General features: G+C 48.0%; 1 protein-coding gene across 8 annotated transcripts in view; it reads right to left on the bottom strand.

Annotated features, from left to right (window-relative positions):
• The window catches only part of LOC138179010 (uncharacterized protein CG43867), a 98,753-nt gene that overhangs the window by 9,337 nt on the left and 77,256 nt on the right, over nt 1-12,160 (bottom strand). For all 8 annotated transcript variants that reach the window (XM_069111412.1, XM_069111408.1, XM_069111405.1 and 5 more), the window contains exon 3: nt 6,289-6,351. In XM_069111412.1, the coding sequence (XP_068967513.1) occupies nt 6,289-6,351 (63 nt within the window). The remainder of the gene's footprint in view (nt 1-6,288; nt 6,352-12,160) is intronic.

Here is a 12,160-nt window from a genome sequence, read left to right as displayed (position 1 = left end):
TCGTCGCAAATCCGTTTATCCATTACGACATATCGTTTTACTAACTTAATTCTGAACTTTCAACATCGTTGATCTCCGCTTTTGTCTCTTAAAGTACTCTTTAACTCATGGCCCAGAAGACACCCATTCACCGATTCCTCCCCATAAAAACATTGCCTGCGCGAACCTTCTGACCAGCCTACTTTCCAACCGATAACTAGAACTCCGTGAATTTCGTCGGTTCGGAAAGCGTCACGCGAGCATACCACGTTTCCGGCGCGATCGAAGAAGCATGGCAGTCGGAGACGCGTGGCGTGGGATCGTCGAGTAAACAGCAATGACAAAGCGTGCAGAGCGAGAGAGAATGAGGATGGAAAAGGGAGGAGAAAAAGGAAGGGACGTTTGGCGTTGCGTGTGGACCTGGTGCACCCCTTTTCTGCCACGATGGTGGCAATGCTCGTTTTGCAGCAGCTGTCAAAAATCGATATCACGCTCACGCAGTACGGATACGTAAGCGCTGCACTCCGCGCGTCCACCACTAAAGCAGGAAAAGGGGAGAGACAGAGAGCGATATTGAGAAAATCAATACGCCAACGGAGAAATCCTCTGGCCGAATGTTTTCCTCCTGGCACCGCGTGTGGTTGCATGTGCTCTGCGAATCATATCGATCACCCTTCGCGTTTTCACGTTCATTGTCGTCTTTTCTCCAGAGTCAAGGATCCCGTGATACTTCGCTTCTCTCTGTCGTTTGATTGCGTTCTTTTCCTTCTGAATAGTAAATTCAGAGATTCAGAGGAAAGGATTTTAGAGTTTGAGTTGAATCGGAATAAGAAGATGCGTTAAGCTTCGTATTTTCGGTTGCGAGATTGATCGAACAAGGCTGCACCGTTCGCGGACGATGAGTAACAAAGCTGGGCCGCAACGCGAATCATCGCTGGCAGAGCAGTATTAATAGCACCGACATTCCACCGAACTGTCGTTCCAGATATTCGATCACTCTTTCACACCGAGCCAGCACACTGGCCCATTTCACTGTAAATCTCATCTGGCCACGTGCCGCATCGTTACTCTACACCCCCGATACAATTTATTCGACACACGATACGACGATCGTACGTTCGATTCTTGTTTTTCCACCAACTTTTTCCAAGAAATCGTATCCTACCGAACGTTTAAAAAATACGATATTGGATGATTCCTTACCCAGGTTACGAGTGGCCATGATAGCCGATCGCGAGCTAATCAGAATCGACCAATGACCCCTTTAAACCCTTCGTTCCTCTCCTCGAGGGCTCTTGCTCGATCCTCGAGGACACTCCCACAAACAGCGAACCAGGACACGAGATTTCCCTTGCCTCGTAACCGCAACTCGAACGAGTCTCGGGGGATAAACTACGGGGATAAGGGTGCGTACGATGCCGATGATCGAACTGAACTGAACGAAACTAATGTACGTAAACTGTTCGGCCTTTCCTGCAGCCGATGAGTCACATTGGCTCGCAGCCAATGGCAGAATTCGTAGAGGTCCTCGTGTGCACACACGCCACCCCTCAGGCAAGTACGTCGGTCTGACAGTAGACGATAGACGGCGGCTCCTTCCTTAGGCTCTCTGCCGATTCGCAGCCTCTAACACCACCCAGGTCGGAGGGAAACCGATGAATACGCGACAGCCCGATCGCCAACACGTTCCACGCTGGCTCAACGTCTTGAGATTTATCGATCTGCTCCACGCTTGTATCTCGCAGGCCTGCGCCCGTCGTCACCACGCGACACGTTCTGCGATGAACGATCGTCCACGGGGTGTCTCATAGCGACACTGATCGCTGTATGGGAGGGACGAGCCTTCCGGTTGTCGACTTCTGAACGCAGAAGTTGATTCGTCGTCGAGGATCGTAGGATTCACGGTTGCTGGCTTTCAATTATATCTAGCGGGTGGTACAGCAGTTCTAGGATTTCTCACTTTTAAAGGAGATTGTATTTAGAAATTAGCTATCTCCAAGGAATCAAATGGTCTGTGAAACTCTTTGTCTTTTTCAATGCTACTCGGTTCATTGGATTTCAATAGGGAAACAGAGGAAGGCAGACTTGGCAGTCGAGTCGGAGCTGTTTAATTCAGAGACAACGACCGGCTACGGCGAGTTTATCATTCGATCGAACGACTTCTGCGGACGTTTGAACTCTATCCGAAGATTTATCGATTCGTGTTGCGTCTCCGGAGGCACAACCCTGAAAGCGAAATACTGCGAAACTAGAAATAGCTGCTGGTTGGAATAATCTAATCCCATCCGCTGATCTACAGAAACGTCACGTCTGTTGCCATTTGCATTGTCTTTACGCTTTCCTTCTTTTTCCCCTTGATAGAAGATCGCAATAACGTTTCATGAAAATTAGATCGATCCATTCAGGATACTACATGGCAGATCCGATCCCACGTCTAATAACCTAAATCCACGGTATTACAAGCTTCTTGAACAAAATCGTTCGTATGCGTTCGGAAGCATACAGGGACCTTTCAATGGCAAAGGGCCACTTTGTTTTCGTCGGCGAAGGGGACGCACGAATCATAGCGGGTTCCATGGGACGAGCTGACAGGCTGGCCCCCTTATCTTTTCATGGTGGTTCGACGCACGTGCGCGTACACGCGACAAAGCGGTATCACCTCTCACGGACGCATCGTCGAATCGTGCTGGCTTCCCGCCAAAAGCAGCCCGTTAACGTGCATGTACATGCAGAAACATTCATTCAACTGCGATCGTCGAGGGGAACGAGCCGCGGAAAAAAAGGGAACAGACGACCACGACTGCGGCTGGCTAAATGGATCAACGACCGACGAACGCGTGAGAAACGCGTCGTCGACCGAGAAGGGCTCGACATTGTCCGCTATTCCGCGTATATCGCGCGACCTCCGCGTTAACGAGGAATTGCAAGAGACTGAGAAGATTGGAATTTTGAGGCTCGAGTGGAGCTAGACGCGAGTTCATCCAGAGAAGGTATAGTCCACGGTTGACGGTGAGTTTGAAAAGAATGTTTTTCAAAGATGTAGCGAAAGAAATATTTGGAAGGTACGTGATGTACCTCGTTTGTCGTTTCTTTGTAAGTAGATCGCAGATTTGCACGCGTAATATGTAAAGATATGCAAAGTATAGTGTCATTTGCGATATTTCATAGATAAAACAATCTTTTGCTCGAGTTTTATTTTTTCAATTATTTTAGTCAAATTACGAAGTTGCATAAATATATATCCGCGGTCTATCTATCAGTTATCAAGAATGTTTGCAGATATTATAATTGTATTCCACTTGTGACAAGTAAGCACAAGGTATGGTTACATACATGCTGTTCTCTAAATTTACCTGACAATTTGTCGTTATTTATATTTTGCCACGAACGAACCCGTGAACTGTATAATTTTATCTTACTTACAATATCTTATTCCAAAGAACTGAAATTCGAATATCACATCGCCAAGACCAAAGATAGCAATGCGCAACGAAATCAAGCGTTACAACCCTATGACTCAAGCCCAGCGAGAGAGGTACCGAAACCCTAGAGATTAAGCGACCTGGATCGCACGACGAAGAAAGCTGCGATTCTACGGTGACTTTAAGAACCCTGTTCTCAAAGGGCAGATTCGGAGAATCGACGTTCGAAACAGGGGCTTCATCGTAGAGAAACAGCAACATCGAAACAAGTCCGGCGCCACGGCTGCTTTGAAATATTTAAAGGGGAACTGTACGCGGGGAGTAAGAAAGCAACGACTGCGCGTAAGTACCTTTATTTTGTTTGCTTGCGCGGCAGCTCACGGGAAACGTGGATTACTCATGAATTGGCTGCACGCCAATTCTATACGCGACACGTCCCGTCAAAGCGGGTCGTTAAGTCGACCCGCGTCCGCTAAGACGCTCTTCGTCTCTCGTTTCTTCCCTCGCGACGCTTCGTGTCCACGCACTCGTAGATCTACTTGGATTCAATCTTGATCGAACACACTGATAAACCTGCATCTATACTGAGCACCAAGACACTCGTCTAGACACTGTCCTTACAACGGCCACGATCAAGAACATTTCTTCAACACTACGATGAATATAATATAAATCGCTGTTCACCTAAAACGCTACGATGAACCCCCTTTCTTGATAAAAACAGAGTTCGTTAAGAATTCTCCGTGATCCGTAAGATAGTTAAACGTGGTATCAACATCGAAAGGAGCAAGTCGAACTACAAACAACGCACGATCTTCTCGAACCGAGCAAGACTAAAGAATCAAGAAGAGCAACTGCGAAGAATGGCTTCGTCAACCATGACCTCGAAGTTATGAAACTCGATCAAACGTCAAAATCAATAACTATGAGGAAAAAATGGATGAGATGTTTGAATTTAAAAGACAGTGTGTGTGGTGACTGGTGTCAAAGGGTTTTTACCTTTCATCGGTGTCACCTGCCGGTCTCCATAATTTTCAAGAACGCGCTGGTTCGTCGACGCCGCTGTCCTGACCGATTCTCCCCGTCACGATCGAGGGGTGCACCAAGGATCGAGGGCAAGAACGATCGCGGAAGATGTACCGCCGGCACCGGCACCGGATGCACGTGGTTCACGAACGCCCGACTTTTTGGCCGAATTTCGAGGTCATAACAAAACGACGGTCTTGCCGGCCGGTCGTACGGCCATATTGTCGCTCTTCTCTCTCTTTCTCTCTCTTTGCTCTTCTTGCCTCTCGCGCTCTCCTCGTTCGTCCATCAGCGGTTCCAGCTGGTCGTCTTTCTCCCGTTCTCGTGGTCCCCGTCTTTCTCGCCAGCCAAACGCAAAAATCAATGCGACGTAACATGCGCCCTGACACCCGGATCCTCCGGTGTACCGACCGAACTTTTACTCCCAAATTCTCTTTACTTGCAGGGTAAAGTAAACTTTTCGGTTCAACATCGTTGCTTTGCAAATTCCCTTTTTTGGTGGATCCTCGAAGAATCCACGAAGACAGAATTTAGAGATTAATTCAAAGGCTGTTGTCTATGTTTCGTAAATAACGTTCCGAATCGGTTTACGTCTTCTTTCTTTGGTATCAAAAGGGAATTAATGTCGATTAAAGAAAACAGAGCAAACGAATCGGTGAGCTGGTATTCCAAAGGATCGATTTATCGAAACGTCGTATGCAAAGTCGTAAAGTTCCGAATTGCGATTGCCCACGGTTGGTACAAAGTCAGAACCGGATGGTTTACGAAAATTTGAGTATCCGTCGGTAAAGGCCAGACAACCGGGTTGCAAGGTCGGGGGAAAAAATCGATGCGAAACTCGGTAGAGACGATAGTCGGTGGGTTTCCAGGTGCACCCTCGAACAGTTGGTTATCTAGTCGGTAACGCAGTATCGATATTTTCACGTGGAACTCCGCCGTTTGATCGCTCGCGTTGCGAAGCATGATAAAACTAAGTAACAGTTAACCGGTTTTACGATATTTAAATATTCACTTAACAAGTGCTTTGTCGATGAGAGGAGACTATTCGATGTTCCTATCTACGCTGGTAGATGGAAGATCAGACACTTGGAACATCCGTCCATTAAGATACGACTCCATTCCGCGTATGTTCGGCTTCACAACTTATGCACGAACTCCTAATTAACCTGGTTCACTGAATTTAATGTTTCACGGCACGATTAAAAGTCAGGATCTCCGGCAGAAACTCAGGGACAAGGTTCTGAAAAGGTCAAAGGGCGTGCATAGCTGCAATGCAACGCTCTTTTATGCCACTCTATCGATTACACAAAATTATCTGTAAATCTTATTGTATAATTTCTCCATTTCGTTGAACGATCGAAAGAAAAAGCGGCGCTCTAATTTCAGCCTCTAAAATATGATTTTTAGATGAGCTAATAAGGCTATACCGGAGAGAAAATTATAACGGAACACTCGGTATATAAAATACTGGCCTGATGGAGGCGAGTCATTAAAGCGGACGGTAGGACTTGCTAGGAACGTCGTTACCACTCGCTAAATTAATTATTTATCCTTGGTGTCTTCGGGCCAGTTGGTCGAGCATTAACCAACGATACTGGCGTTCCGTTAATAGCAGAGCTGCAGCGCAATCATTTACACCGAATCGATTGGACGTTCGTGAGCTACGATGCCGTGAGACGAAACCGATTTACCAGCAGCGTTTCGATTTCTCTCAACGGCCTGAATCGATGTTTACGACCTGAAGGAAATGTTAACGAGCCGAGAATCGAAAGGATGATCGGTGTTCTTGAGCGAAAAGCGCAGAGGAGGAGAAATCTCTTCGAGATGACGAAACGATCGCGACTGGAAAATTTATTCTCACCTTGTCCTCCGCCTCGTCGGCTCGGCTCTCCGCTTCCAGCACCCGCTGCTCGAGCTCCGAGAGCTGCAATAGAGAAAAGAAAATCAGTTGGTACTTCTAGATTCTACACTGTAACGAAACGGCGCTACTTTAGTATTTGAGAAATTAAGTTTACTAATAATTCAACACCATCGTTGTTTGCAAAATATATTTTTAAATAATTCTTTTCCACAGGGAATTTATTTAGACAGCAGAGAAAACGACGATCCAACACGTTCAGAGCCATCCTACGAAGCGAGTCGTCGGGACACCGATAAAGCTACTCTGGAGCGCGTATTGTCCGCAAACAATGAACGCTTCGTGTCCATCGAGGTGAATGTTGGGTTTCGAGGAGCATGGACGCGTCTACCATGTCGAGGAAAAAATGAAATATTCATAATCTGGCGTCAGCAGGCACGAGGAATCAAGAAGCAGTTCGCTGGTAAGCCGAAAGGAAAGAGGGGCCGCGATATCTCGCGTCATCTAATTTTCCTTCCAGCGGGAAAACTTCCATCAAACTTGGTTAAGTCCATAGCTCGACGCGTGGATGCCTGTCTGACGAGAGTTTAATGGATACCACGGACTCAAGCGGTGCCACAAAACTTGCTTGATCCGTCAAAGATTGATACGCACCGCTCCTTCACCGACACGGACATATTTCTACATTTTCGCCCCGAGAATTGATTTCCCGCGAAAGATTTTTCAGCTCGACGCGAGATCTCAAAATTTTTGAATTTTTTCATCCAAATACGAATACTTGAATTTGAACGTTTACATCTAAATTGAAACAATAAATACTATATTCTACTATATTCTGTGTCTATCGTCACAGTAAGGGATCACGACTGTTGGCCAGTATTTTTACTGTCGTACATCGACTCGTCTTCGGAGGAAGCTGGACGCCGGTGTCCCAGAAGACTCATGAACGACGAAAAAACGTCGCGTCCGTCCGGCGCGCGAGCGGCGACTATTTACGAAAATAATGGGTAATTCATTCGATACGCAGTCGTGATTTAAGTCTTCTTGGAATTAGCAGGGTGGCCCATTAAACCGGGCGGAGAATCAGACTCGCTCGTTGACTCTCTCTACCGTGGAACCGGCTAAAAAGTATTCCGTGGTTGACCCCTTGGGACAGTATGAATTGCTCTTAAAGCCGCGCCTCGACCCGTATATTAACCTCCGTTTTAATTAATCACCGAGTGCCCGAGCACAGCGACGCCTGCGTTGTTTCGCCGCGCGTGCACCAGGCAAAACCTTCCGTATTCGCGCGTGTTATATCGTCGAAAATTCCCCGGCTCGCTCGGCCACTATCGCCTCTTTTCCCCGCAGCACAATTTATTCCGCGGCAAAACTGTTTATACAATAAGGGCCTCGGCGCCGATCAAATAACCGGAGCGTTTATCGCGTCGTTCCTCCTCTCGCTGTTAACGAGAGAACGATTCATCGTTGCTGGTAATTGACACGGTGAAACGTGCGAAACCATCTGCTGCGAGGGCTGCCGCGGCGTTGCAACGCTGCGTTGGAACGTGGCGCACACGCTTTAGCATCGCTGATGTATACGGCCACGGAGCGTACGAGTGTTAACGACTAGTCGATGTATCATGGTTGATTGGTAAATAATAGAACGCAGATGCATTTATAGCGGCGTCGGAACGCAAGTCGTAGATTCGACGGGACGAACCAGCAGCGAATAGCGACAAAAGGTAGGGGAGAGTAAATGGGAGTCCTCCAATTATTCCGAGCAACTTTGCCGCCGATAAGCAACGGCACTCGCGACCCAATCACCGTGATGAAAGGCAGCAGAGCGCTCGACGAAGCGGTTGGCGACGCAAACAACCGCAAACACGGGGGTGGCGGAGCAGATAGCGAGGGCAAAGGGCGTCGAACGAGCGCACGAGACGTTCGATCCAGGGCTGGTCTACGTGCTGGAAGGGGCCGCGTGCGTGAGAATTCAGCCCTTCCTCGCGAAGACGGCTCGCTGGAAAGAAGCTGAACAGGCAGCCTACAGGAGGATCTCATCAGGAGGGTGCAGTTAGTAGCATCTGGCGTTGAGAGGGAGCGAAAAAAAAAGGGGGAAAGTCAAGAGGGAGGAAGTACGAAAGGAGGGAAGAGGAGAAGAAGATGAGAAGAAAAGTACTAGAGCAAGAAAGGAAGTACGGTATCGAGGCGAAGGTACGCAGAAACGTTCCTCGCAACGGGGTAGGCGCGGATTTCCTCTGGCGTTAAAGTCGCGGCTAGACTCGAGAAGAAAGAACGTCTGCGATGGAGGGTAAGGGCGGTACATTAGCCGCAAACGGGATACCAGGAGAATCTCTCAAACTGTCGTCAACGTTTAAGCTCTCCTTTTCTCCCGTTTTCTCTTCCCTTTCTCCCTCAGCTCGTTGTGCCCGCGATTCGGCAACGAACACGGCAATAAGGGCTTATGAAAATCGTGGCTCCTCGTCGTCGGGACTGCGCGTGTTCCGGTGATGTTTCATCTTCTCCTAAGAAGAGAGAGAAAGAGGGAGAAGGACCCTTCCTTTCCTTCGTGAATATAGCCGACACCATGAATAGCAAACCGTTGAACGAAACTCGCTGTCAGGGCGGGCGTTCTCGTGAATCTTTTAGCGAACGACGAGGTGACTAGCGAAAGATCAAACGGTCTGTTAGATGGCAGGGCCGCTACCGATGTTCCTGGGAAAGCTAACAGATTTCTCCCGAACCTCGTGTTAAAGGAGAACGTTCCAGATTCTCGTGGATTTCGTTCGACTCGACCGACAACGGGAAGTTTTTCAAGTTTCGACGGAGAAACAGCTCCATGGACGAAAGGAGCGACGCTTCGCTGACGACGGTGCGAGGGTATGAGAAAGCAAGGTATATAACTCGCAATGCAAGAGTCGATCGTTATCGAGCCGTTACACGGGTACGAGAGGATGCATTCGTTATGGGAGCTCGTGCGTACTTCAGCTTTCGTTGAAAGCGAACAGGTGACGCGAACACAGGCAGCAGGAAAAGGGGTCGGGGAATTAAAGCGGGAAAAAAAGAAGTTGACCCCGCGGTTAAATGAAAACGTCTGTGCGGTGGTATTCGACGTCGAATGTGCCGTGGTATGGCTGGAATTCAAATCGAATCGATCTTGGGCAGTGGCTACGTCGGGTGAAGAGACAGAGAGGCGAACACTCGACGAACTGAACGTTCCTTATGAACCGCGATTTAACAAATCTATTCCGCTCTGTTCTCCTTTAACCTCGTTACACTTCGATAAACGGGTCCTGCAATATTTTCTAGGCTTTTCTAAAGTTTCGAAAACCTGCGATAGATCTTCGCGATAGATCGACCTCCTAGCAGCGTCTGACATTTACGAATTACGGCTGGCTGTGCCCGGCGAGCTACCGATTCGTCACGAAACAAAAACATTTATCCTCGCCTGAAAAGGAGCGACTTCTAATCAGCGAATCTAACGACAAAAGGTTAATCGCGCCTGTGAAGTTCACGATTCACATCCCCGGCCACGTGTGTAAGCCACGTTCCATCCCTAGGGAGGGCACGCCGAGGATAATTACGAGACAGGTTGACGATGATTACGCTCGTTCACTCCACGAAGAGGCGACGCAAAAACCGCAGCGCGTCGAACGCACACGAGCGACCAGGAAAGCCACGCAACAGAGAAAAGTGGGCCAAACAGGGAGAAGAAGGCCAGCGGATTCGTTAGGGTTTAAGCAGTCGAAAAGGGGTTGGTTGGAGTAAGAAAGGGCGAGCGAGCAGAAGAACGCGAGAGCAGTCAGCCGAAACGATAACTCTCACCCCGCGGCGTTTTCTGAGAAGGGTGGAAAACGGTCGGAGAAGGGCACGAGGTTGGGATTGGTTCGTTAATGTTATCGGTGGGTCGCGTGATGCGAGACATAAAGCATCGTGCGCCTTCTTGAGTTTCGTTTCTCTTTGTGCCCCGACGAATTTATGGCGGGCCGATGGTGTCGCGTGAACGAAAAAGAACGCCGGTCGAAGGGAACCACGCTACACTCTCGCCACCGAGTTCGATTAATACCATTTCCCTTGGAAAAACCGTCACGCGACTCCACTCCCTCCGTCTTGCGAATGATACGTTTCTCGATAACGATACGCACCACGAATCGCGTTTCTTTCAACGTTTAACGAAGAATAGAAACCGATTCCTTTCGCGTTTGATCGGGCAAGTTTTTCTACGATATATGATATACGAATGGTACGTCATTGTAATCCACCGTAGAATTTTTCTATCGCCTCCGAGTTTTCTTTTCAAGTGTCAAAGTTTAAGCGTTACGCTTTATCTTTGTGCTACTCCGTATTGCTCTTTACATCTCGCGCTGTAAATTATATTCAACGGATCTCCTTAACGTTTCCCCTTCGGTTAAAGTCGCGAACACTGCGGAGCGGTAGGGCACGGTTCGCGAGAAAGGCAAACTCCAAGAACGCGTGCATTTTTTATGAACCGGTCCGGGCCGAGGTAGCGTGCAGGTCTTTACGGAAGCACATTAGCACTTCATGGGCTTCGCCGACCACCCTCGGAAAGAGCTTTCCTTGGGCCGAAATCCCACCGCCTACGGATCGCTCTCTCGTGCCTTGTATATTAATTATTTCGAGCGGAAAAGGGTACAACACGGTCGACGCTCCCTCGAGAGCGGAACGGCAAGAAAATTACATGGCCGTAGCCGACGACACATCGCACCGTTGACCTAGATTCGTCACGTTCACCGCGTTATCAGTTTCCATATCGATTCTATTAATTAATAACGTCGATTCATGTACGCGACCGGATAGATTATTATTCACGAGGATCGACGAGCCTGCATTAATAAACCGACGAGCAACCGGTTATCGAGCATCGCCGCGTGATTTATTCTTTTACGAGGTAGATTGGGTTTGAGATAATTGGAAAGGAGGATGAGACGTAAGAAGACGCTTTTAGCACGAGAGACAGACGAGTGTTAATATTGCAGGGTGGTCGGAACGGTCTTCTATATCACGAACCAGCGTCGCGGGTCTATCGAATCTCTGCATTTCGTTGGATCTGCTCTCTGAAATGTCATTAACGAAGATGTAAAGCGCTTTGTCTTTGTTAAGGGGATTTCACAACAATCGTAAGAATAATCAACTACCGGTTCATCATCCTTAAACGTATGCTTTTCGAAAGACGTTGCGTCCAATTTACGCGATGCAATTTGCGCCGGATATTTCAGTTAGACTGACAGGTAGACGAGGTTCAAAGAAAAGCCGGGATTAGGGAAACAGGAGAGAAACTAGTTCCACGATGTTTCCCGGCTGGTGACCGAAAGAAGGAAATTGTCACTTTCGGCTATTTTGCTGCGCGCTGACTTGCCACCGGATGGACTTTCAAAGTTAAATCTAATTCAACTTCCAATTTCAACTTCCACGATTTTCCTTCAACAAGCAGGCAAGTTCTCGCGGTGTCAACGAACTGTACGCGAAGCAGCAGAAAATTACTTTAATCCTCTTCCTGGCTCGTTCTCCTTCAACTTTCCTCGGATACATCGATCTTCCGTGAAACGTTCCATCGACGCGGAGTAAAAACGGGCATAGCAATGTCGCAAAATTTTTCGTGAAAAGGCTTGGAGAGAATGCCACGCTCACACCTACCGAGTTCTTTGTTTCATCCGTCTTTTATCGAAGTTTCTAAAAAAAAGTGTCTTTCAGAGGGATACTACCTGTTGTACCCTGTTCCACCTCCGGCAAAATTTCTTTTCGCCCACTGTTGCCATTATTACGGTCATCATCGTCGAAATTATCGCAGTGAAACCTACTTACGGTTCACCCTCGGTCCTGACCACCTCCAGCCTCTTTGTATTAATTGTTTGTTTAAGAAGCGACAACCTGTAAG

The sequence above is a fragment of the Bombus flavifrons genome, chromosome 4, assembly GCF_040668555.2.
Source record: "Bombus flavifrons isolate JBK064 chromosome 4, iyBomFlav1_principal, whole genome shotgun sequence".
In the NCBI taxonomy this organism is placed as follows: domain Eukaryota; kingdom Metazoa; phylum Arthropoda; class Insecta; order Hymenoptera; family Apidae; genus Bombus; species Bombus flavifrons.
The sequence above is the reverse complement of the archived record's forward strand: the minus strand, read 5'-3'. Positions and strand labels throughout refer to the sequence as shown.